The 27,160-nt window shown below is 42.4% G+C and overlaps 4 protein-coding genes across 5 annotated transcripts; 2 read left to right on the top strand and 2 right to left on the bottom strand.

Moving 5' to 3' along the window:
• Window positions 1-802: 802 nt before the first annotated feature.
• On the bottom strand, window positions 803-2,352 carry cryba4 (crystallin, beta A4). The gene is made up of 6 exons (XM_034547017.1): window positions 2,344-2,352; window positions 1,912-1,955; window positions 1,529-1,647; window positions 1,293-1,434; window positions 1,036-1,178; window positions 803-950 (listed from the first exon to the last, which is right to left on the bottom strand). Exons 2-6 carry the CDS (start codon window positions 1,948-1,950, stop codon window positions 803-805), a joined length of 591 nt encoding a protein of 196 aa, XP_034402908.1. The 5' UTR covers window positions 1,951-1,955; window positions 2,344-2,352.
• A 4,638-nt stretch (window positions 2,353-6,990) lies between these two features.
• On the top strand, window positions 6,991-9,171 carry crybb1 (crystallin, beta B1). The gene is made up of 5 exons (XM_034546932.1): window positions 6,991-7,113; window positions 7,400-7,518; window positions 7,652-7,784; window positions 8,061-8,203; window positions 8,994-9,171. Exons 1-5 carry the CDS (start codon window positions 6,991-6,993, stop codon window positions 9,169-9,171), a joined length of 696 nt encoding a protein of 231 aa, XP_034402823.1.
• Window positions 9,172-9,986: 815 nt separating this feature from the next.
• Window positions 9,987-17,256, top strand: acads (acyl-CoA dehydrogenase short chain). Of its 2 annotated transcripts, XM_034547539.1 has the most exons (11): window positions 10,013-10,343; window positions 10,911-11,071; window positions 12,108-12,257; window positions 12,339-12,450; window positions 13,105-13,256; window positions 13,355-13,525; window positions 14,259-14,396; window positions 15,534-15,629; window positions 15,854-15,910; window positions 15,982-16,164; window positions 16,224-17,256. In XM_034547539.1, the coding sequence occupies exons 1-10, from the start codon at window positions 10,316-10,318 to the stop codon at window positions 16,132-16,134; spliced, it is 1,218 nt and encodes a 405-aa protein (XP_034403430.1). In that variant the 5' UTR covers window positions 10,013-10,315; the 3' UTR covers window positions 16,135-16,164; window positions 16,224-17,256. The 2 variants fall into 2 exon arrangements, with proteins under 2 accessions (XP_034403429.1, XP_034403430.1); XM_034547538.1 differs by having other exon boundaries at window positions 9,987-10,343; window positions 15,982-17,256.
• Window positions 17,257-17,913: 657 nt separating this feature from the next.
• Window positions 17,914-19,135, bottom strand: cldn5b (claudin 5b). Its single transcript, XM_034546721.1, has one exon. It carries the CDS (start codon window positions 18,897-18,899, stop codon window positions 18,252-18,254), a length of 648 nt encoding a protein of 215 aa, XP_034402612.1. The 5' UTR covers window positions 18,900-19,135; the 3' UTR covers window positions 17,914-18,251.
• Between the last annotated feature and the right edge of the window lie 8,025 nt (window positions 19,136-27,160).

Consider the following 27,160-nt stretch of genomic DNA (forward strand, 5'->3'; position numbering starts at 1 on the left):
TGAAGTATAATGAAATAAAGTATGCTAATAATAAAATGACACATATTTATACAACTGTTTTCAGACTTTCCTGTGAGTTTAACATTTTTAGCCTTTATGCATTATAACCTGTATGCTTTATAACCTTTATGTATTATAGCCTTTATGTATTATGATATTTATGCATTAGTGCCTTTATGCTTTATAACCTTTATGCTTTATAACCTTTATGTTTTATAACCTTTATGTATTATGATATTTATGCATTAGTGCCTTTATGCTTTATAACCTTTATGCTTTATAACCTTTATGTATTATGATATTTATGCATTAGTGCCTTTATGCTTTATAACCTTTATGCTTTATAACCTTTATGTATTATAGCCTTTATGCATTATAACCTGTATGCTTTATAACCTTTATGTATTATAGCCTTTATGTATTATATTTATGCATTAGTGCCTTTATGCTTTATCACCTTTATGCATTATAGCATTTATGCATTATGATATTTATGCATTATAACCTTTATGCATTATAACCTGTTTGCTTTATAACCTTTATGGATTATTGCCTCTATGGATATAACCTTTATGCATTATAACCTGTATGCTTTATAACCTTTATGCATTATGATATTTATGCATTATAACCTTTATGCATTATAACCTTTATGCATTTTAGAACAACCTGTTGTGTGTAGAAGTGTCTGTAAATCAGGAGCACGCAGAGGAAGTCATAGGGTTTAAGAAAGACAGTTTATTCAGCAGCAGGGGTCAAAGGTGAAGGGTCAGAGAGGGGGGGGGGGTTTAGGGGGGACTAGTTACTGCTGGATACGGCGGATGGACTGGATCTGAGGGGTCTGGCAGTGGGATCCAAACTCCCTGAAGTGTTTGAAGTCCCCACAGTGACGATCACACTCCATGATGTACTGGTACCCACGGTAGCCGGGGTACTGGTAGCACACAAATCTGTTGGGATTGTTGTGAAACCAGGGTCATTACCACTATTGTTGTTATTATTATTATCGTGTTGCTGAAGAGGAAATGCACTCACGCTCCAGACTGGATCCTGAGAGAGCCGACCTCGTTGTTGCACCAGCCCATGGCCTGCAGGGAGGGGTAGTCGTCGCTGAGCTCGCCCTTGCGGCCCAGGAAGTTCTCACGCTCGAAGATGGTCATGCGACACTCTCTGTGGTTCTGCAGGTGTGGGGGAGGAAAAACACACAGAGCAACGAACTTATGAGTTATTGTTGTTGTTGTTTTCCTGCAAAAAAAACGGCGTGTCCCCGGAGCCAGCACGGCAGCACTCACAGCACAGGCGATGGGCCTGAAGGAGGTCATCCTCTCGATGTGGTAGGCGTTGCTGCCGCCGAAGGCGTCGCACTGGGGGTACTCGCCCCTCTCCAGGATGAACTGCTGGCCCTGGTAGGAGGCGTGCTCGTAGCCCACCCAGCTGCGGGGACAAACACAAACAACACAACACGAGTTAGAACAACACAACTCCCTCCTGGCGTCGGCGGGACGGTAGAGCGCCGCGGTCCACTCACGCGCCGCTCTCCACGCGCATGGAGCGCACGGTCTCGAAGCCGAACTCCATCACGTTGCAGCACTCGGAGGTGAACTCGTGGCGGCGGCCCTGGAAGCACTCCTCGTCGAAGACGATGATCTGGAGGGGGGGGGGGGGGGTGGGGGGGGGGCACAATGAGAAGAGTGAGGATGCTACAGCGTCCACGTTGGTTTAAAGAAGTAATGTCACGGTCGTTGTAGAGGGATAGATTTAGTCTTATTTATCCTCATTTAAATCAATTAAAACCTTGCAAACAACCTCACAACTTGTACAAGTGTTTCAGTGTGTGTGTGTGTGTGTGTCTGTGTGTGTGTGTGTGTGTGTGTGTGTGTCTGTGTGTTTAGTTTCCATCTGCAGACTCACCTTCCAGTGGCCGGAGAACTTGGTGCAATGGTGAGTCATCTTGTCTGGAGGGAGAAGAGAAAGCATGAGGAACATTAACGTGTAGACAGTGTGTGTGTGTGTGTGTGTGTGTGTGTGTGTGTGTGTGTGTGTGTGTGTGTGTGTGTGTGTGCGTCCGTGTGTTTTAGAAGAGTTAGAATTAATAAAATCTATATTTAGTTATTGCATGAAGAAGGTCTTCATCATTATTTTTAGTTATCTCATTCGACCCATTTCCTCCTCCTTTTGGGCCCCTTTTTTTTGGAGGGGGGGGGGGGATTTGTATGTTTTTCTATGTGTGTGTGTGTGTGTGTGTGTGTGTGTGTGTGTGTTGGGGGGGGGATCGCTGCCGGTTCCCCCGGCCGTGCCTGGCTGGACTCCCCCGGAGGTGAGGTGAGGGACGGGGGCGCTCACCTTGCTCTGTTGGTGATGTCCTGCTGTGAGTGAGAGGAACCACGCGCCCCCACCCTTTTAAAGCCTCCCCTGGCAGGGGGCCACGGCCTAAAGCCCCGTGTCAGCAGAGGGGAGGGGCCTCTCTCTCTCTCTCTCTCTCTTTGTGCCCCCCCGACAAAAGGATGGCAGAAGTGCAGACGCCACATTATCTGTGGACGAGCACGCAGATATTGTTCTTTTTACTGCACTAAATGGGGTTACTTTGCACATCAACTAATTCATTATAATATTATTATTAACGATAATACTTTATTGATGTTTATATTTGTTTTAAATACATAAATTATGAATAATTATAATTAATAATACATAATATATTATTATGAATTGTATAATATATATGAATTGGAGCATTAGGTAGAATGATTCATTTTAGTTTCACTTGTATTTCTAAAAGTACTTCTTTTCCACCACTGATAATTAGTAATAATAATAATTGGAATAAAAAATCCAAGAAAATCAAAAGAAAATTTTTTTTGTCTCAAAGACGATTTCAGATGAAAACGTTTCTGACGTTTAGGGAGCAGAAATGTGACAAAAATATATAAACATGCTTCTTTATTGTCAATAAATCCCATGAAAACACCAATTATCGTGTCAAATAGTCCCCCCCAAAAAATCTGTTTAAAAATAATAATACATAATAATACGTATACACAATATAACTTTATTCAGCGTAATAATACAATAAGAATAAACAAAAAATAAAATTGTATTAAATAGTTTTCTTTTTTCATCTTTTGTATTACAATTTTATTTTACAGCGAGCAGCTGTTTTAAGAAATGAAACTATATATATATTTGTATTTTTAAAGCGCCACATCTTCGATAGGAACCAGTGGATTTACAGCTGGGAGCCAGTAACTCACCATTGAAACTTTTCCTTAGATTTATAGATAATACCAAAAATGTAACATCACCATCCTTTATGAAAAAAGATGAATAAAAAAAGTAAATAAATTATTACGCATCTATCTGGCACCGGGATCGTTTTTTTTTTTGATAGTCATCCAAAAAAAAGGAGTTACGGTTTGATCTCCGGCCCGATTTATGGCACAGAATCCAACGGGAAGCACACGGATTACACTCAGCGGGATCATTCACACCTAATCTGAACATATCAAACACATTATAATCCAAAATGCTGCCAGAGTGGAAATAATCACAGCAAAAGGTAATAATAATACAGACATAATACAGACGTAATACAGACATAATACAGACATACAGACATAATACAGACATAATACAGACATAATACGGACAAAATACAGACATACAGACATAATACAGACATAATACAGACATACAGACATAATACAGACATAATACAGACATAATACAGACATAATACAGACATAATAGACATAATACAGACATACAGACATAATACAGACATAATACAGACATACAGACATAATACAGACATAATACAGACATAATACAGACATAATACAGACATACAGACATAATACAGACATACAGACATAATACAGACATAATACAGACATAATACAGACATACAGACATAATACAGACATAATACAGACATAATACAGACATACAGACTTGACATAATACAGACATAATACAGACATACAGACATAATACAGACGTAATACAGACGTAATACAGACATACAGACATAATACAGACGTAATACAGACGTAATACAGACATACAGACATAATACAGACATAATACAGACATAATACAGACATAATACAGACATAATACGGACAAGATGGCTGCCAGACCGTACTGTCCGAACCTCATCTGTGAACATGTTGCTTACGGTTATCAAACAAAACGTAGATATTACTGAATGGCTCTCGTTGTGCTAACGTTACACTGCAGGTTAGCATTTTAACGTTGCGTTAGCTTGTTTTAAAGGAAGAGTTCAACATTTCATTCAGGGAAACACACTTATTTACGGGAGTCCTAATCTTAGTCCCTCTATACAACCAGAGGAGTCGCCCCCTGGTGGTCAGGAGAGAGAATGCAGCTTTAACACATGAAGCATAGACTTCTATACAACCAGAGGAGTCGCCCCTGGTGGTCAGGAGAGAGAATGCAGCTTTAACACATGAAGCATAGACTTCTATACAACCAGAGGAGTCGCCCCCTGGTGGACAGGAGAGAGAATGCAGCTTCAACACATGAAGCATAGACTTCTATACAACCAGAGGAGTCGCCCCCTGGTGGTCAGGAGAGAGAATGCAGCTTTAACAAATGAAGCATAGACTTCTATACAACCAGAGGAGTCGCCCCTGGTGGTCAGGAGAGAGAATGCAGCTTTAACACATGAAGCATAGACTTCTATACAACCAGAGGAGTCGCCCCCTGGTGGACAGGAGAGAGAATGCAGCTTTAACACATGAAGCATAGACTTCTATACAACCAGAGGAGTCGCCCCCTGGTGGTCAGGAGAGAGAATGCAGCTTTAACACATGAAGCACAGACTTCTATACAACCAGAGGAGTCGCCCCCTGGTGGTCAGGAGAGAGAATGCAGCTTTAACACATGAAGCACAGACTTCTATACAACCAGAGGAGTCGCCCCCTGGTGGTCAGGAGAGAGAATGCAGCTTTAACACATGAAGCACAGACTTCTATACAACCAGAGGAGTCGCCCCCTGGTGGTCAGGAGAGAGAATGCATCTTTAACACATGAAGCATAGACTTCTATACAACCAGAGTAGTCGCCCCCTGGTGGTCAGGAGAGAGAATGCAGCTTTAACACATGAAGCATAGACTTCTATACAACCAGAGGAGTCGCCCCCTGGTGGTCAGGAGAGAGAATGCAGCTTTAACACATGAAGCATAGACTTCTATACAACCAAAGGAGTCGCCCCCTGGTGGTCAGGAGAGAGAATGCAGCTTTAACACATGAAGCATAGACTTCTATACAACCAGAGTAGTCGCCCCCTGGTGGTCAGGAGAGAGAATGCAGCTTTAACACATGAAGCATAGACTTCTATACAACCAGAGGAGTCGCCCCCTGTTGGTCAGGAGAGAGAATGCAGCTTTAACACATGAAGTGTAGACTTCCTGTGGTTTGGACTCTGCTCCCTCACCGGTTGCTGCTCTGAAGACAAAGTTCAACCCTTTCTGTGATTTCCCAGCAGTTCCATTTTGAAATTAATGAATAATTGAGCTTTTTCTTTTTTAGACGCTGCTGTTGGTCTGTTTACCCATCATGCATCTGGTCCCGTACCTCATGTTTCCTTCCAGGTGAACAAAGGGCAAAGTGACTGTTGGTAAACTAAATTAAACTAAACTAAACTAAACTAAACTAAACTAAACTAAACTAAACTCTCATTTGATGAGAGATTATATCAAACATTTTAAGCTGCTTTTCGTCTACTTTTTTCTGTCGGAAGCGTTTGTGTCACACATGATGTGTTCAAAGACCGCGGAAGAGATGAAACTCTGGCTATAATGAATGGTTTTTTACAGCTTCTTGCTGTGATTTTTAAAAGGCGCAGTTTTTGGTTATTGCTTAAAGAAAACATGCTTTTTGAATTGTCCGGGCGTCTTTTCGGGCTTCGCAGTTAAAATCTTTCATCTCGGTTTTCTTCTTCTTCTTCATCTTCTTCTTCTCCCTTTAATAAACATCGCGGCTCGCGTCAAAAGAGTCGCCCCCTGGTGGTCAGTAGAGAGAATGCAGTTGGCTTCACTTTAAAGAACTGGAGATTGACTCCGAAGCTAATTGTGAAGCTGTTTTTCTTCCGTCACCGACTGAATTATTATTATTATTATTATAAGTGTAAAACAGTTACTTTAACCGACCTTTTAGTTGAATTAAAACTAATATACGAATCCCACAGTATTCTTTAAAAATGTTCCTCCGAAGGTTTAAAAGAGTGAAAAACAAGACACGCTTTAACTCTTTATTGCCCGTGAGCTTCGTGTTTCAGATGGACGGACGATTTAAAATCTTTGTTTGCAGAGAATATGTTTCACATAGGTGACGGAGACACGGGATTACCTCTTTGTGGCCTCTGAACCTTTGCATACCTCCTCTCTACATGCCCAACACATGAGGTGGAGGGGGGGGGGGGGCAAAATGCTTGGTCAGTGGTTTCCTTTGATAGCAAAACGCTTACGTTACGGCCAGAGGGGGGGGGGGGGGGGGGGACTGGCGGCGTTTCCAGGCTGGCCGATGACCCGGTGGCTTTGGCAGGGGGGGGGGGGGCGACTGTGATGACGGGGGTCTTTCCTTTGTGCCGGGAGCCTCGGCGCTCGGCCTCTGCCAGAGTATAAAAGCTGGGGTCGAGCGTTGAAGGCACCAGCACCAGACAGCCTCCCACACGGCACCGCAAGCTGTACTAACGCAGGTAAGGACACACGGACGCAGACACCTGAGCACCCGGCTCGGACAGAAGTCCAGGCCCCCCCCCCCCTCAAAATAAAATCATTAGACTTGTGTTTTAACCCACATCCCATGAACACACCACGGCCCTCTGACCACGCCAACACCTCCCCGGCCTCCTGTCTCTCACCTTGACGCCTTTCTGTTTGTGTGCCCCCCCCACCCGGTCTTTCCTCCGTCTCCCCCCCCCCCCCCCCCCCCCCCCCCCCCCAGACTCTCTTGAAGCCCCTCGCCATGTCTCAGACCACCAAGTCCGCCTCCAGCCAGGGCACCGACGCCAAGGACAAGAGCGCCCCGGCTCCTGCTGCCACCAGCAAGGCCACCAAGACCGGAGAGCCCGGCGTGGGATCCTACAGAGTGAGTGCAGATGATTTATTTAAAGGGCCAGACGCGCAGATAGTTTTTTTATTTTTTATTTGCTCTGTTTGAATTTTTAGAAAAAGTAGATCTGGTTAAAAAAGCAGCTATTCATTCAGCTTATAGTGCTTAATATAGCTCGGATTAGTTTCATTTTGTTTACATTAATTATGAAGTGGATTCAACAGACAGCGGAGGAAGAAGAATGCAGATTATTTACTCAGTGATAGTAATAGCAAAGTAAAAGAGAATTCAGAAACACCTAACAACCCTCCTCCGTGTGCAGATCATGATGTTCGACCAGGAGAACTTCCAGGGCCGCATGGTGGAGGTCCAGAACGAGTGCATGAACGTGTGCGACCGCGGCCTGGACCGCGTGCGCAGCATCATCGTGGAGTGCGGCCCGTAAGTGGACACGCCGACTCTCCTCCCAGGGGGGGGGGGAACTGAATCGCCTCGTCTCTCCTCTAATTCTCTCTCTCCTGTCCTCTCCAACCCCCCTGTGCCCCCCCCGCGCCCGGCGGACCCCCTCCTCCAGCTTCGTCGCCTTCGAGCAGACTAACTTCCGCGGGGAGATGTTCATCCTGGAGAAGGGAGAGTATCCTCGCTGGGACACCTGGAGCAACTCCTACCGCAGCGACTGCCTCATGTCCCTCAGGCCCGTCCGCATGGTAAGGACATCTCATTTTATTAATATGTCAGGAGTAATAATACGATAATTACTCACAGGACACTTTAAAATGTGGAGTTTTGTCTGACCAGCTGGTCCCAAATCCAAAGAGGTACATTTAATGTCAGGTTTGACCAAGAAAAGCTGCATTTCGTCACATTTGAGAAGCTGGAACCAGCAAAACGTTGCTTGAAAAATGAAACTATTGATTATTGAAATCCACGGAGGTGAGTTTTCTTCTCTTTGGGAACATTAAGTCTTCTCCTCCGACCTGCAGGACAGCCTGGAGCACAAGATCTGCCTGTACGAGCTCTCCGACTTCAAGGGCAACAAGATGGAGATCCAGGAGGACGACGTGCCCACCCTCTGGGCGCACGGCTTCTGTGACCGAGTGGGCAGCGTGAGGGTCCCCGGAGGAGCGTGAGTACATTCGGCCGCCTGGAACCAGGTGGAACCAGGTGGAACCAGGGTTCCTCCTCAATGTGGTGGTTCACGAGAGGTCTTCAGGCTTCAAGCTGACTGAAATGTGTATTTTTAGATGTTATTTTTACGACTTCCAGAGTCTCACAAAGAATTACACAGCTGTTCCACCACGAGGGTTCCCTGTTATTGTTCCTCAAAATGTGTGGAACTCTGAGGGAGGAATGGTCCTTTGTTGTTCCAGAAGATGTTCCCTCATTCTGTGCTTGGATGATAGAGGATCTCCTAAAGCTCATAAAGAACAACTAAGACATCCTCAATGACCTCCAGAACCTCTTAAACACCCGTAGAACCTCCTCAATCACAAGCAGAACCACTTTACGGACCACTGGGATATCATCAGTGACAACTAGACCCTCTTAAAAGAACCGTAGAATCTCTTCAATGACCACTAGAACCACTTTAGGGACCCCTAGATCCTCCTTAATGACCACTAGAACCTCTTAAAGGACCCCTAGAACCTCCTCAATCACAAGCAGAACCACTTTAAGGACCCCTGGGATATCATCAGTGACAACTAGAACCTCTTAAAAGAACCGTAGAACCTCCTCAATGACCACTATTAAGACCCCTACAACCTCCTCAATTGCCACTAGAACCACTTTCAAGACCCTTAGAATATCATAAATGACCACTAGAACCCCTTAAAAGTGTCCTCCTTTGTTAATAACAAGTAAAACCCCTTTAGGGACCTATATGTGCTGCTCAATAACCCCGGTGTCTCCCTCAGGTGGGTGGGTTACCAGTACCCCGGATACAGAGGCTACCAGTACCTGTTTGAGTGCGGTGACTACAAACACTACAACGACTTCAGCGCCTTCCAGCCCCAGATCCAGTCCATGCGTCGCATCAGGGACATGCAGTTCCACCAGAGAGGATGCTTCACCTTCACCTCCGCCAGCAAGTGAATGACCCGTCGTAGCCATGCCGCCCTCTCAGCTTCTGTTTATTCCTCCAGACCCCCACCCCCCTTTCCTCCAAACCCTTTCCCAAATCCTCCACCATCAGCGCTCCATCCCGAAGGAACGACAGCTTGAGAGCGAACACACACGGGACGACATTCACTGACTTTTTATGGTGCTAAAAACAATAAACACGTTGTGAAAAACCTGAACCCTCCCTGATTGGATCCCCTTTGTTCTGTCTGCACAGTGATTGGATGATGTTGCAGCTTTTTCTTTTTTTACATTTTCTTCCACAGTTTACCTATTCTTTTTCTATATTTACTCTAATAATGCATAAGCATCATATGGGATGTTCGCAGTATAACTACAGACTCACTAAGAGTAAATATGGGATATCATATATGGCCCAATGGTTTTAATTAAAGACACAGCAACACACAGTATTTAGTGCCAGAAAATGACATGACAAAAAAACATTCTGCATCAGGATATGTAGTCAGTAGAATTATATTTATATATATAAATATAATATATTATATATATATAATTTATATTATACTTATATAAATATTATATATATATATAAATATATAATTTATATTATATGTATATATATAAATATTATATATATATATATATATATATGAGCTATGAGCTAAAGTGTATATATATATATATATATATATATACTTTAGCTCATAGTGGTCAGCCATGCCTCATACTGGCTCCCCCGTTTTCTGTAATTAAAGCTTTATCCCGCCTACTAGCAACTTTAGTCCAATTAGACGCAGAGATACAATGACTGGCTCCGCCCACTTACTGTCAAAAAGAAAAACTAGGGTGACAGACACGCGCGCGAGCGGGTTAAGTGACGTAAAAAGCGCTCGTCAAAGTAAGTGACACGCGCGCGGCGGTTTGATTTGCGCGCGCATGAGAGCCAAATCAAACAGCCGCGCGTGTCAATTTACTCAAGGACTTCGCGGGAGCGCGCATCAAACTTCGACCAGTATACACTAGATACTTCCGGGTCGTTTCACTGTGTTAGGATCCTTCCGGACCCAAAAGGACATAACGTCCATATTTCCGACGGCGCGTGAAGGCAGCGGCGTGCTTCACAACAGTCCTGCAGCTCAAGAGGAAAGGAGCCATGGCTGCACTGTTCACAGCGAGGAGAGGTGAGGACACGAGGAGACACACGAAGGACACACGCGAAGGACACACACGAAGGACACTACCAGCTTGAACGAGGCTCTCAAATTGTAGTTAAATAAACACTGTAACGTTAAATACCAGCATTATGAAACCCAGTTACCTCGGCTAAATTAGGTAGCCGGCTAGTTCTGATCAATAACTCGATTATCAGCTGTCGATTTATGATCGATGATGGTGATTATTGTTCACAAACAGTCGAACAAGTAGTGTTGTTAGTTTAAACGCGTTCTACACCTGTCAGACTGAGAGGAAGGTGACTGATGATGATGAGGACCTTTCACCTGGATAGCATCAAGCTAACTAGGGAGCTGGTGGTGCGTTCAAAGACCCTAGTAAGGTCCATTCTGAAGTGATATAACTAGGGAGCTGGTGGTGCGTTCAAAGACCCAGTGAAGTTCACACAGAATGAGAAAAAAATTTATCATCAGGAATAAAATACACGAGACATAAAAAGTTGATTTCAAGACGTATTAGAGGACTGTGAAAATACTGTTTATTTGTTTATTTGTTTATTCTTGTGTTGTCTCCAGGCCTCGGCGCCTGTCTCTCTGGCCGTAGACGTCTGTCTCAGCTGGCCGAGCTTCCAGAAACTCATCAGCTGCTGAGACAAACATGCAGAGACTTCGCCGACCGGGAACTGATCCCCATCGCAGGCAAGCTGGACAAGGAGCACGCGTACCCTGCTAAACAGGTACACACACACACACACACACACAGACACACACACAGACACACACACACGCACACACATGCACACACAGACGTACAGACACACACACACGCACGCACACACAGACGTACAGACACACACACACGCACACACACACAGACGTACAGACACACACACACACACGCACACACAGACGTACAGACACACACGCACACACAGACGTACAGACACACACACACACACGCACACACAGACGTACAGACACACACACACACACAGACGTACAGACACACACACACACACGCACACACAGACGTACAGACACACACGCACACACAGACGTACAGACACACACACACACACGCACACACAGACGTACAGACACACACGCACACACAGACGTACAGACACACGCACACAGACGTACGCACACACACACACACACAGACGCACAGACACACACACAGACGTACAGACACACCCACACGTGTATATACACGCACACACACACAGACATAGAGACACATATACACACACACACACAGACGTAGAGACACACATACACATACACACACACACACACACACACATACACACACACAGACGTAGAGACACACACACACACACGTACAGACACACACACAGACGTACAGACACACACACAGACGTACAGACACACACACACACGTATATACACACACACACACACACACGTACAGACACACATACAGACGTACAGACACACATACAGACACACACACAGACGTATATACACACACACACACAGATGTACAGACACACACACAGACGTACTCACACACAGAAGTACACACACACACAGACGTACAGACACATACACAGATGTACAGACACACACACGTATATACACACACACACACACACACATACACACTGACGTATATGCATACACACAGGCATACACACACGTACGTACACACACACACGTACTACACACCCACAGTGACGGTCAAAGCTTCATGCATTTTCAGTGTTGTTCATTAATATCTAATGTGTGTGTGTCCTGGTTCCGGTCCAGATTCAGGACCTGGGGGCGATGGGGGTGATGGCCATCGAGGTCCCAGAGGAGCTAGGGGGGGCGGGGATGGACTACCTGGCCTACAGCCTGGCCATGGAGGAAATCAGTCGCGGCTGCGCCAGCACCGGCGTGGTGGTGTCCGTCAACAACGTGAGTAGAACCCGCTGATCGGGTTCTCTAACCCGTCGGTTCTCTAACCCGCGGTTCTCTAACCCGCGGTTCTGCTCTCAGTCGCTCTACATCGGGCCGATCCTGAAGAACGGCACCGAGGAGCAGAAAAAGAAATGGATCACTCCGTTTACCACCGGAGAGAAAGTGGGCTGCTTCTGTCTCAGTGAGCCAGGTAACACACACACACACACACACACACACACACACACACACACACACACACGTAGAGACACACACACGTAGAGACACACACACACACACACGTAGAGTCACACACACGTAGAGACACACACACACACACACACGTAGAGTCACACACACACACACACACACACACGTAGAGACACGCACACACACACACACGTAGAGACACACACACACAAAGACACACGGAGACACACATGCAGACACACACACACACACACACACACACACAGAGACACACACACACACAAAAAGAGACACACACACACACACATGCTCGTCCACTGCAGGTAATGTTCGTGATGTCATCCTGATAAGCACCTTTTTTTTCACGCAATGTAAGAAAAAAGAACCTCTACTAGTATTCATAAAGTACTAGTGTTCATAAAGTACTAGTGTTCATAAAGTACTAGTACTGATAAAGTACTAGTGTTCATAAAGTACTAGTACTGATAAAGTACTAGTGTTCATAAAGTACTAGTGTTCATAAAGTACTAGTGTTCATAAAGTACTAGTGTTCATAAAGTACTAGTGTAAAGTACTAGTACTGATAGGAGGACTAGCATCAGTAGGATCCCACCGCTACCCGCCCCTACAGCTGTGTGACCTCTGACCTCTCCAGGCAACGGCAGCGACGCGGGCGCCGCCTCCACGACGGCCCGCGAGGACGGAGGCGAGTGGGTTCTGAGCGGAACCAAAGCGTGGATCACCAACAGCTGGGACGCCTCCGCCGCCGTCGTGTTCGCCACCACGGACCGCACGCTCAAGCACAAGGCACGCCGCCATTTTGAAATGTCTTTTTTTGGGGTGTTTTTATACGTGACGACACCGTCTCCGTGACGACCGCCTTGTCCCTCCCTCCCCACCCGCAGGGCATCAGCGCCTTCCTGGTCCCGATGCCCCACCCGGGCCTCTCTCTGGGGAAGAAGGAGGACAAGCTGGGCATCAGAGCCTCGTCCACCGCCAACGTCATCCTGGAGGACTGCCGGCTCCCTCTGGACCACATGCTGGGGCCCCGGGGGGCCGGGTTCAAGATCGCCATGGTGATTGATGTGGTCCTTGAGACACACACGCACACAAGGAGACACACTCATACACAGAGACACACACTCTCACACACACACAGAGAGACACACATTCACACACACACAGAGACACAGACACACACACAGAGACATACACACACACTCACACAAGGAGACACACACACACACACACAGACACACACACGCACATGGAGAGACACATACGCACAGAAAGACACACACACACACACAGACACAAAGACGCACACAAAGACAAACACACACACACACACAGAGACACAGACACACACACACGGAGAGACACACACAAAGACACACACTCACACACACTCACACACAAGGAGACACACACACACACACACTCACACACAAGGAGACACACACACAAGGAGACACGCACACAGAGACACACACTCACACACGGAGACGCACACTCACACACACACACACACACTCACACAGAGACACACACTCACACAAGGAGACACTCACACAAGGAGACACACACACACACGGAGAGACACACACACAGACACACACACAGAGACACACACAGACACACACACACACACACAGAAGGCTTTGTCAGATACGAGTCGTTGTTGTTGTCATAAAAACACAAAGTGTGTTTTCATAATTTTAGTCCTGAGGATGAACTCAAGAGATGTAACAACCACTAAGAACATGTCCAACAACAACAACAACATGTGTGTAACCGTGCCCCCCTCAGCAAACCCTGGACAGTGGGCGTATCGGCGTGGCCTCTCAGGCGCTCGGCATCGCTCAGGCGTCTCTGGAATGCGCCGCCGACTACGCCCACAAACGCACCGCGTTCGGAGCGCCGATCGGCAAACTGCAGGCCATACAGGTGACACGCCCCCTTATGCTACAGGTATACCAGTATCATAGTACTACTGTAGTACTATAGTAGTTCTAAAGGTATGCTCACCTTCAAGCTGGCTGACATGTCCGTTGCCGTGGAGAGTCCTATAGTATCATAGTACAGTCCTATAGTATCATAGTACAGTCCTATAGTATCATAGTACTATAGTATCATAGTACAGTCCTGTAGTATCATAGTACTATAGTATCATAGTACAGTACTATAGTATCATAGTACTATAGTATCATAGTACAGTCCTATAGTATCATAGTACTATAGTATCATAGTACAGTACTATAGTATCATAGTACTATAGTATCATAGTACAGTCCTGTAGTATCATAGTACTATAGTATCATAGTACAGTCCTATAGTATCATAGTACTATAGTATCATAGTACAGTCCTATAGTATCATAGTACTATAGTATCATAGTACAGTCCTATAGTATCATAGTACTATAGTATCATAGTACAGTCCTATAGTATCATAGTACTATAGTATCATAGTACAGTACTATAGTATCATAGTACTATAGTATCATAGTACAGTCCTATAGTATCATAGTACTATAGTATCATAGTACAGTCCTATAGTATCATAGTACTATAGTATCATAGTACAGTCCTATAGTATCATAGTACTATAGTATCATAGTACAGTCCTATAGTATCATAGTACTATAGTATCATAGTACAGTACTATAGTATCATAGTACTATAGTATCATAGTACTATAGTATCATAGTACAGTCCTATAGTATCATAGTACTATAGTATCATAGTACAGTACTATAGTATCATAGTACTATAGTATCATAGTACTATAGTATCATAGTACAGTCCTGTAGTATCATAGTACAGTCCTGTAGTATCATAGTAGTATAGTACAGTCCTATAGTATCATAGTACAGTCCTATAGTATCATAGTACTATAGTATAGTATCATAGTACAGTCCTATAGTATCATAGTAGTATAGTACAGTCCTATAGTATCATAGTACAGTCCTATAGTATCATAGTACTATAGTATAGTATCATAGTACAGTCCTATAGTATCATAGTACTATAGTATAAAAGTATCACAGTACTATAGTACTAAAGGTATTTGTCTCACCTGTAGTTCAAGCTGGCTGACATGTCCGTTGCCGTGGAGAGCGCTCGTCTTCTCACCTGGAAGGCATCTCTTCTTCGAGATGCAGGGAAGCCCTTCACTAAGGTACGCTCCATTCCTGTAGCGCTGCACTGCAGAGGGGCGCTCGCTTCACTCACCCCGTGTGTGTGTGTGTGTGTGTGTGTGTGTGTGTGTGTGTGTGTGTGTGTGTGTGTGTGTGTGTGTGTGTGTGTGTGTGTGTGTGTGTGTGTGTGTGTGTGTGTGTGTGTGTGTGTGTGTGTGTGTGTGTGTGTGTGTGTGTGTGTGTGTGTGTGTGTGTGTGTGTCCAGGAAGCGGCCATGGCCAAGCTGTCGGCGTCTGAAGCCGCCACGTTCTGCTCTCACCAGGTGAGCCCGGTGAACTCTCCTCCAGGTAGCGTCCATGTCTTCAGGTATTAAACCGTCTCTGTCCCTTTAAGGCCATCCAGGTTCTGGGGGGGATGGGCTACGTGTCGGACATGCCGGCCGAGAGGCACTACCGGGACGCCCGCATCACGGAGATCTACGAGGGGACCAGCGAGATCCAGAGGCTGGTGATCGGCGGCCAGGTGCTGAAGGAGTACCAGTCGTAGAGGAGGAGCTTCACCTGGAGCTTCACTCAGGAGGAGCTTCACCTGGAGCTTCACTCAGGAGGAGCTTCACCAGGAGGAGCTTCACCCAGGAGGAGCTTCACCAGGAGGAGCTTCACCCGGAGGAGCTTCACCCTGGAAGAGCTTCACCCTGGAGGAGCTTCACCAGGAGGAGCTTCACCCTGGAAGAGCTTCACCAGGAGGAGCTTCACCCTGGAAGAGCTTCACCAGGAGGAGCTTCACCTGGAGGAGCTTGACCCAGGAGGAGCTTCTCCAGGAGGAGAGGGAGCATCCCTACAGATAAAGAGGAGCGCTCGTTTATATCGCGGTTTAGATCAAAGTCCACAATCCAGATGAAGGAAATTCGCTTTAAACCGAGGAGGAAATCTTCTAACTGGTTTCTGTGAGTACGTCGCCGGTTTAAAGGGCCAGTTCACCTTTTATTTAAAAATGTTTTAATTTATAATAAGAGTGACTGTCTCTTTAAGACGAAACTGCTAACGGGAAGACGAGCACGGATTATTCTGCATGCTTTTTAATTTTTGATAATTTGCTAAATATTTTCCGAAGAACAAAAAGTTTTATTCGTCACTAAATAAACGACAGATAAATCAGATTTATAAATTATTAAACTTATTTTTCTGCAGAACTTTCCTGAACATCTTTTATTTATTCAGCGTCACAGTAATGCAGTGACCGTCGTCTGGAACTCGTCATTTTTGATAAATAAATAAATAAAAATAGACGTCATTTATCAAAATAAAACAAATATGCAGAAGAAATAAGAAATAATTCTGCTTATTTTTTTATTTTGATAATTTGCCCCAAAAAAATCGTGAATAAGCTGTGATTTGTGTAAACTGACTATTTATTTTATTTCTTTTAAATGACGAGTTCCTGTTTCACCAGCAGAGGGCGGCAGAGAGCCTCCTGTGTCCAGTGGCCCACTTCTGTTTCCAGAGGTTGTGGATTTAATAATTTAATATTCTGGTGGCCGGTTTGAGTTTATTTCTGAATGTTTATGGTTCACGCATCATGTCGAACCTCTTGTGCCTCAATAACTTGTACATACTTTAATGTAATTTAATTTGTGCAGATTATAATAATAAAAACACACTGACGGGACTCATTGCGATTGGATTTTATTTCAACATTAAAAACAAAAATATGAGTTTAAACCCAGTTTATTCCAGTAAATTAGAATTTATTAAGACAAGATTAGTGCGTTAAAGATGGACACATTTTAGTCTTCAGTGTTTGTTGTTGTGATACTCGTGTCGGCCACTAGAGGCTCCAGTCCACCACTTTTCATTTAAATGTTTTTTCTTTTGGCTTAAACACTTCGTATCGTATTCATGTGATTTTTTTCAATGAAATACTTGCAACAAGGTTTATTTATTTATTTTCAACCTTTTTTTTTACACTTTTGTTCACATAAAACTTGCATTTTTTATTCTTTTACTTTGACTTCATGAAACATTTAAATTCTTGTTCAAGTCATTGTTGTTGTTGGTCCACGTGAGGCCCTGATTGCTCCCCAGGACCAGGGTCTGGACCAGGACCAGGACCAGCTTCCTGAGTCTGATTGTGTTCATAATGCCGGCGGCTGCATTGTTCCATCGGGTCGTATGAACTTTATTTTTCTGGCTCTTTTTTACTTCACACAGGTGCACGTGCACATAATGTGAAACTCAAATGACCTTTGACCTCTTTTGAGTTAACATAATAAACATATATTTACATTTAGTAACAGGCTTTAAATAACGAGCACACACTCAAACGTTTGTTTCGTTGTCGTCTTTATTAGAAAAAGTATAAAAAAATGACAGGAAGTAGAAAAACAGTGCACGTGTTCAAATGTGACCATGTGAGCGCTCCCAGTGGGAGCCAGTCTGAAACCAGTCCACTAAACCAGTCCACTGGGAGCAGAACACCACAATGTGAGATGCATATTTACAAAGAAGATCTGCAGCCAATCGGAGACCGCGCGCGCACACACTGAGCAGCGCGTGTTTAAATCAGTGAGACTTCACGTGCACGCTCGAGCCCGTCAGGAGCTCCAATTAAAAACCGCCTCGTGCGCGTGTGATCTGTCCGAAGTCCCGCAGACACGAACCGGTCTAAACGTAATGCTTCTTGTCGAAGGCCCCGTTGGAGGCGAAGCTCTCGGCGTGCGCGTACTTGATCGGGTGCGCGCCCCTCGCGCCGCGGGACAGCGAGCCGCACAGCAGCGCGCCGCCGAGCAGCAGCAGCGCGCTCCCGGCCCAGCCGATGTAGATCGCGGCCCCGATCTCTCGCTTCTTGGACGGAGGCACGAGCGGGTCGTGGAAGTCCACGATGATGCTGTGGGCCATCCAGCAGAGCGGCACGAGCACGGACAGCCCGCTGGCGACGTACAGCACCGCGCCGGCGCTCACCGCGCGCGCCTTCGCCGCCTCCTCCCGGAGGCAGTTGGTGCACTGCGCGCCGGCCACCGTCACCGAGAGCGCGGCCACGGCGAGCACCGCGGCCACGACGGTGAGGGCGCGCGCCGTCTGCAGGTCCCGCGACAGGGCCAGCACCGAGTCGTGCACCTTACACTGCATCTGGCCCGTGCTCTGCACCACGCACGACATCCACAGCCCGTCCCAGATGGTCTGCGCCACCACGATGTTGGAGTCGATGAACGCGGTGACTTTCCACGTGGGCAGCCCGCACGCGACCATCACCAGCAGGGAGCCCGCGAGGCCCTGCGCGAGGCCGAGGGACTCCAGGCACGCGGCGAGCATGGTCCTCGTGATGTGGGGGGGCGGGGGGGAAGTCTTCTTCTCTTGTTGGGGGTGCTCTGCGCGCGCTCAGCCTCGCCTCCGCTCAGTGAGAGCGTGCGCTGCGCGAGCTCCATTTAAAGGGACGCGGCCGCTGCGCGTGGAGACGGAAACATTCTGGGGGGGCCAATCAGCAGCTCGATGCATGTTTGTCTCAGCCAATGAGGAGGCGAGGTCTGCAGGAGGAGCAGCAGCATCTCTCTCTCTCACACACACACACAAACGCACGCACTTGTTGCGCGTGCGCTTTTATGCACTGGAGTTTCCTGGGGGGAAGTCTATCTGGAAATCCCACTTTTTAATTTGACCCAACCCAGTGAGCAACTTTCCGTAGAAAAGATAAAGTTTAACGATAAAAGTATGACGTCATTTTTAAAAGCAAACTAACAAAACCTTTTTGTTTTTAAAATCGGAAACTTTAAAATGCTCAAAGTAGAAGATGTAATAAATATAACGATATGGTAAAATACTGTCAGCTGTGGTAAATATAATATATATATATATATATATTTTCATTATATATATTTCTTTTATGTATATATAACATTAATACACATCAAATGAACTTTAGATAAATAAGAAAAATGTGCAGAATGAATTACATATAACTGAGTAGAATACAAGAATTATCATGTAGCATAAATCCTTCTCTCTGATTGGCTGTTTCCTCTCCGGCGGCTCCATTAACTCAGGAGACAGTCGCCAAACTAAACACTTCTTCACGAGCCACGAATTTATTGTTTTGGGACAAAATCAGGAGAATATCTCAAGAGATCTGGGAATTGAAGTTAGCGAGCTCGGAGGTGGCCACGCCCACTTCCAGACAGGAAGTGCGTGTGTGTGTGTTAATGTTAATGTTTACTGCATAGAAAGTGATGCGTGTTGATAAAAGATGGACCACACCTTCTGTAATTCCTCTCAGACTTCTGGTATTTAATAACCGCGAGGCGACGCTGACTCACGACCTTCAGGTCAAAGGTCGAGGCAGCAGGTGTTGATCCGACATGGACGTCAACATGCCGACTAACAACATTCCTGCAGAAAGAAACAAACAAAAAAACACAATCAGGGTGCCAGTCTGGAAATCTCATTATGTCATCAACACGTGTGTGTGTGTGTGCACGTGAAGCAGAATGACGTCGCTTAGTGACGCAAGTGAGTGGGTCACGAAAATCACCACAACACCTCGTCTGCATCCGTCCTCAGAGAGCCAGGTGTTTCCTCCTCAGTGTTGACCATCACTGTTGAGGTACTTAGATATTAACAGAACCTGCTCTCTCTCTTTGAGCTCAACTACCTGCAGCACCCTCTGCAGCACCCTCCTCTGCAGCACCCTCTGCAGCACCCTCCTCTGCAGCACCCTCTGCAGCACCCTCCTCTGCAGCACCCTCTGCAGCACCCTCCTCTGCAGCACCCTCTGCCACTTCATTCAGCTGACACTTTCCTCCAAAGCGACTTACAGGGTTAAGTGTCTTGCTCAAGGACACATCGACTAAGTGTAGCGGAGCCGGGGATCAAACCGCCGATCCTCTGATTGAAAGACGGACCTGCTAACCACTGACCCACAGTCACTTCACTTTACTTCACTTTACTTCACTTTACTTCACTTTACTTCACTATAACAAGTCTAATTCACTCCACTTTCCTACATGTTACTTTACTTTACGTTACTGTATACTTTACTATAACAACTTTAATCCACTTTACTTTACTTTACTTCACTTTACTTCACTTTATAACAAGCGTGTAATAACAAGCGTGTAATAACAAGCGTGTAATAACAAGCGTGTAATAACAAGCGTGTAATAACATGAATCACATGTCATGGTCTCCGTTGGTCCGTGAGTGACGCTGACTGACGGCGGGCGGGAGGGCAGAAGTGTGAGGATGTCCTGCCTTTTATCGCTTCCCACGCCATTGTTCCCCGAGCCGCCGGGGGAGTATCCCCCTCCTCCCCCCCCTCCCCCTCCTCCTTCTCCTCCCCCTCCTCTTCCTCCTCCCCCTCCTCCTCCTCCTCTTTTTCCACATCAACTGCTTTTATGGTCACCTGCACGGCACTGCAGAGGCGTGAGGCCATGGGTGTGTGTGTGTGTGTGTGTGTGTGTGTGTGTGTGTGTGTGTGTGTGTGTGTGTGTGTGTGTGTGTGTGTGTGTGTGTGTGTGTGTGTGTGTGTGTGTGTGTGTGTGTGTGTGTGTGTGTGTGTGTGTGTGTGTGTGTGTGTGTGTGTGTGTGTGTGTGTGCGTGTGTGTGTGACCGTCATGCTCTGCACTGCCCCTTTAAGAGCCATGAAGCGACCTCCCACAGACCTCCCTCTGTTACTGGTCGGCGACTCACTCGTTTACTGGTGTACTTAGTTTGTTTATTTGTGTGCGCAAATAAAATAAATAGATAAATAATATTCACATAACGGTGGTGAACGGCGACTTGGACTCTTTTTAACGTTTTCCTGTAAATTTTGTAAAAAAAAAGAATGATTTAGAGAGAAAGATGGTTATTAAGCAGAGTTTATGTTATATTATTAACAGAGTTTATATTATACACTGAAGTCATCAGCATGATGCTGATAAGAGACACAAGCCCTTTGATGTCCTCCTCCTCTTCCTCCTCTCCTCCTCTTCCTCTCCTCCTCTTCCTCTTCCTCCTCTTCCTCTCCTCCTCCTCTCCTCTCCTCCTCCTCCTCCTCCTCCTCCTCTTCCTCCTCCACCTGCTGAAACAAACGGCGGACGTGACACATTCATGTCGCTCCATGAGGACTGGGACCAGTTCACCGGCCCACTGGTCAGACTGGTCATCAATGAGATCGATGACCAAACACAGTAAAATGTTTGTTTATATATATATATATATATATATATATGAACAAACATATACAGAATATCCACCTGAGCCTCAAGGCATCAAATATTTTAATATGAAAAAAGTAATTCTGTGTGAAACATAATCAGGAATTTTAAACGGTCGCTTCACTTCCTGTCCTCCGTTTCGTGCCTCGGCTCCTCCATCGTGGACTTGTTGTGATTTCCAGAGCCATCAGCTCACTTCCTGTTTGTAACGGCACCATTTCCTGTCTCCGTGCAGCACAATCACATAGATAACAATAATTAGGCTTTATTTTTTCTCTCTTTCTGCTTGTTTAGTTTTTCTATTTGTGTCTCGTCCTCGTCCGGCTGCTGGTCTCCGTGTCTCTGGAGGGACAAAAAGTTCCCCCCCTCCCTCCCCCCTTCTACCAAGCCATTTTGTTGACTACTTTACAAAAAAGATAGACGACATACGCTCCTCATTTACTAATCCATCTTCCATAACTACACCTCCAGTAACTTCATCTTCTTCCCCCTTGTTTTCCTCTTTTATCCCCCTGTCTCCTAATCAAGTTCTTACCTTGGTGACCTCTGACCCCCCAACCACCTGCCCCCTTGACCCCCATCCCTTCTCACATTCATACAGTTTATATACAGTTTATATACAGTTTACATACATTTTATATACAGTTTACATACAGTTTACATACAGTTTATATACAGTTTACATACAGTTTACATACAGTTTATATACAGTTTACAAACAGTTTATATACAGTTTATATACAGTTTACATACAGTGTACATACATACAGTTTATATACAGTTTATATACAGTTTACATACAGTTTATATACAGTTTATATACAGTTTACATACAGTGTACATACATACAGTTTATATACAGTTTACATACAGTTTATATACAGTTTATATACAGTTTACATACAGTTTACATACAGTTTATATACAGTTTACATACAGTTTGTATACAGTTTACATACAGTTTACATACAGTTTACATACAGTTTATATACAGTTTACATACCGTTTATATACCGTTTATATACAGTTTGTGTAGTTAACATACAGTTTACATACAGTTTATATACAGTTTACATACAGTTTATATACAGTTTACATACAGTTTATATACAGTTTACATACAGTTTACATAGTTTACATACAGTTTATGTGTAGTTTATATACAGTTTACATACAGTTTACATAGTTTACATACAGTTTATGTGTAGTTTATATACAGTTTACATACAGTGTATATACAGTTTGTGTAGTTAACATACAGTTTACATACAGTTTATATACAGTTTACATACAGTTTACATACAGTTTATATACAGTTTGTATACAGTTTACATACAGTTTATATACAGTTTACATACAGTTTATATACAGTTTATATACAGTTTACATACAGTTTACATACAGTTTATATACAGTTTACATACAGTTTATATACAGTTTACATACAGTTTACATAGTTTACATACAGTTTACATACAGTTTACATACAGTTTATATACAGTTTATATACAGTTTACATATAGTTTATATACAGTTTACATACAGTTTACATACAGTTTATATACAGTTTACATATAGTTTATATACAGTTTGTGTAGTTAACATACAGTTTACATACAGTTTATATACAGTTTATATACAGTTTACATACATTTTATATACAGTTTACATACAGTTTACATACAGTTTATATACAGTTTACATACAGTTTACATACAGTTTATATACAGTTTACAAACAGTTTATATACAGTTTATATACAGTTTACATACAGTGTACATACATACAGTTTATATACAGTTTACATACAGTTTATATACAGTTTACATACATACAGTTTATATACAGTTTATATACAGTTTACATACAGTTTATATACAGTTTATATACAGTTTACATACAGTTTACATACAGTTTATATACAGTTTACATACAGTTTGTATACAGTTTACATACAGTTTACATACAGTTTATATACAGTTTACATACCGTTTATATACCGTTTATATACAGTTTGTGTAGTTAACATACAGTTTACATACAGTTTATATACAGTTTACATACAGTTTATATACAGTTTACATACAGTTTACATAGTTTACATACAGTTTATGTGTAGTTTATATACAGTGTACATACAGTTTACATAGTTTACATACAGTTTATGTGTAGTTTATATACAGTTTACATACAGTTTATATACAGTTTGTGTAGTTAACATACAGTTTACATACAGTTTATATACAGTTTACATACAGTTTACATACAGTTTATATACAGTTTGTATACAGTTTACATACAGTTTACATACAGTTTATATACAGTTTACATACAGTTTATATACAGTTTATATACAGTTTACATACAGTTTACATACAGTTTATATACAGTTTACATACAGTTTATATACAGTTTACATACAGTTTACATAGTTTACATACAGTTTACATACAGTTTACATACAGTTTATATACAGTTTACATATAGTTTATATACAGTTTACATACAGTTTACATTCAGTTTATATACAGTTTACATATAGTTTATATACAGTTTGTGTAGTTAACATACAGTTTACATACAGTTTATATACAGTTTACATACAGTTTATATACAGTTTACATACAGTTTACATAGTTTGCAAACAGTTTATGTGTAGTTTACATACAGTTTACATACAGTTTATATACAGTTAACATACAGTTTACATACAGTTTATATACAGTTAACATACAGTTTACATACAGTTTATATACAGTTTACATACAGTTTATATACAGTTTATATACAGTTTACATACAGTTTATATACAGTTTATGTGTAGTTTACATACAGTTTACATACAGTTTATATACAGTTTACATACAGGTTATATACAGTTTACATACAGTTTATATACAGTTTACATACAGGTTATATACAGTTTACATACAGTTTACATACAGTTTATATACAGTTAACATACAGTTTACATACAGTTTATATACAGTTAACATACAGTTTACATACAGTTTATATACAGTTTACATACAGTTTACATAGTTTACATACAGTTTACATACAGTTTACATACAGTTTACATACAGTTTATATACAGTTTACATATAGTTTATATACAGTTTACATACAGTTTACATACAGTTTATATACAGTTTACATATAGTTTATATACAGTTTGTGTAGTTAACATACAGTTTACATACAGTTTACATACAGTTTATATACAGTTTACATACAGTTTATATACAGTTTACATACAGTTTACATAGTTTGCATACAGTTTATGTGTAGTTTACATACAGTTTACATACAGTTTATATACAGTTAACATACAGTTTACATACAGTTTATATACAGTTAACATACAGTTTACATACAGTTTATATACAGTTTACATACAGTTTATATACAGTTTATATACAGTTTACATACAGTTTATATACAGTTTATGTGTAGTTTACATACAGTTTACATACAGTTTATATACAGTTTACATACAGGTTATATACAGTTTACATACAGTTTATATACAGTTTACATACAGGTTATATACAGTTTACATACAGTTTACATACAGTTTATATACAGTTAACATACAGTTTACATACAGTTTATATACAGTTAACATACAGTTTACATACAGTTTATATACAGTTTACATACAGTTTATATACAGTTTATGTGTAGTTTACATACAGTTTACATACAGTTTATATACAGTTTACATACAGGTTATATACAGTTTACATACAGTTTATATACAGTTTATATATAGTTTATGTGTAGTTTACATACAGTTTATATACAATTTATGTGCAGTTTATATACAGTTTATATACAATTTATATACAGTTTATATACAGTTTACATACAGTTTATATACAGTTTATGTGCAGTTTATATACAGTTCATATGCAGTTTATACGCAGTTTATATACAGTTTATATACAGTTTATGGAGACGTTAGAAAAAGAAAAAGAAAAGACTGAGCAGAAAAACTAAATAATTATTGAAATGTAACATTTTCACTTTCTCTGTTATTTGCTTTTGTTTTGGTCGTAAAACAATAAGAAGTTCAGAGAAACAACAATCACCATTTATTTATTTATTTAAATAAACTGATTTAATCTTCAACTGTTAATCTGAGAAGTAAATGAAGCTGTCTGTGAAACGTAGGAAAAAGTACAACGTTTCCCTCTCAGATGTTCACATGTGTAGTCGAAGTATCACTGAATAAATACCCCCGCCCCATTGCCCCCCCCCCCCATTGCCCCCCCATCATTGTCCCCCCCCCCCCCCCATTATCCCCCCTTCCATTGTTCTTCCTCCAGGAGAAGCAGAAAAGACTCGTTCACAACAATAAGAACTTCCTCCTCAACACCGAGAGCTTCCTGTGTTTCCTCCAGAGGTCCCATTCACACACACACACACAAACACACACACACACACGCACATGCGCACACACACGCACACACACGCACGTGCGCACACACACACGCACACACACGCACGTGCGCACACACACACACACAAACACACACACACACACACATATATATATACATTTTTTAATATATTGCCAATGTAATACTTGCTCTAGTATTTTATACTTAGTCACTATACTTTGTCTCTTACCGCCACAAACAGCACTCTAAAGCTACATTTTATAATCTTAAAAATAGTTCATTTGAATAATATATTTCTTCATTAGAGAAGCCTGGACTCTAATGAAGACACCTTGACGACGTTCCTCTGCGTTTCCTTTCTGGAACCAGACTGAACTCTGGGATACGAAGTTTTATTTCATGTTTAATCCCAATTTATTACAGCGCATGACAACCAGCTAGAGCTATATATACATATATATGTATATATACAGTATGTATAGACATATATAAATATTTACATATGAATAAATATTTATATATAAATATACAGAATATATATATACATATATACATTAATTAATATATATAGTTATATACATACAGTAAATATATAAATACATATATATTTATATATATACAGCATATGAATAAATACATTTATTTATTTATTAATATTAATATATCAATTAATAAATATATATATGTATATAGATACAGTAAATATAAATACATATATATATAAATACTTACATATATATATATAAATACTTACATATATTTATATATATATAAGTATACTTTATTCATATATATTATAATATATACAATATATTCAGGGCCACTTGAACTGACTTCTGTGTATTAGCTCTCTCTACATATATATATATATATATATATATATATATATATATATATATATAAAGAAAGAAAGGTGATAGGTGATGGTGGTGTGAGAGAAGGCCGCTCATTGTCTGCCCCCCCCCCCTCCTCCTTC

Source organism: Cyclopterus lumpus, chromosome 12 (genome assembly GCF_009769545.1).
Source record: "Cyclopterus lumpus isolate fCycLum1 chromosome 12, fCycLum1.pri, whole genome shotgun sequence".
Taxonomy (NCBI): domain Eukaryota; kingdom Metazoa; phylum Chordata; class Actinopteri; order Perciformes; family Cyclopteridae; genus Cyclopterus; species Cyclopterus lumpus.

Bases quoted from the DNA above. Each gene is read 5' to 3' on its own strand.
- cldn5b (XM_034546721.1), bottom strand. From the start codon at position 18,899: ATGCTCGCCGCGTGCCTGGAGTCCCTCGGCCTCGCGCAGGGCCTCGCG.
- acads (XM_034547538.1), top strand. From the start codon at position 10,316: ATGGCTGCACTGTTCACAGCGAGGAGAG. The intron at 12,451-13,104 runs GTAACACACACA...TGACCTCTCCAG, and splicing joins CTTCTGTCTCAGTGAGCCAG to GCAACGGCAGCGACGCGGGC. The intron at 13,526-14,258 runs GTGATTGATGTG...TGCCCCCCTCAG, and splicing joins CCGGGTTCAAGATCGCCATG to CAAACCCTGGACAGTGGGCG.
- cryba4 (XM_034547017.1), bottom strand. From the start codon at position 1,950: ATGACTCACCATTGCACCAAGTTCTCCGGCCACTGGAAG. The intron at 1,435-1,528 runs GTGAGTGGACCG...TTGTCCCCGCAG, and splicing joins ATGCGCGTGGAGAGCGGCGC to CTGGGTGGGCTACGAGCACG. The intron at 1,179-1,292 runs GTGAGTGCTGCC...CCACACCTGCAG, and splicing joins TCAGGCCCATCGCCTGTGCT to AACCACAGAGAGTGTCGCAT.
- crybb1 (XM_034546932.1), top strand. From the start codon at position 6,991: ATGTCTCAGACCACCAAGTCCGCCTCCAGCCAGGGCACCGACGCCAAG. The intron at 7,114-7,399 runs GTGAGTGCAGAT...CTCCGTGTGCAG, and splicing joins CCGGCGTGGGATCCTACAGA to ATCATGATGTTCGACCAGGA. The intron at 7,519-7,651 runs GTAAGTGGACAC...CCCCTCCTCCAG, and splicing joins ATCATCGTGGAGTGCGGCCC to CTTCGTCGCCTTCGAGCAGA.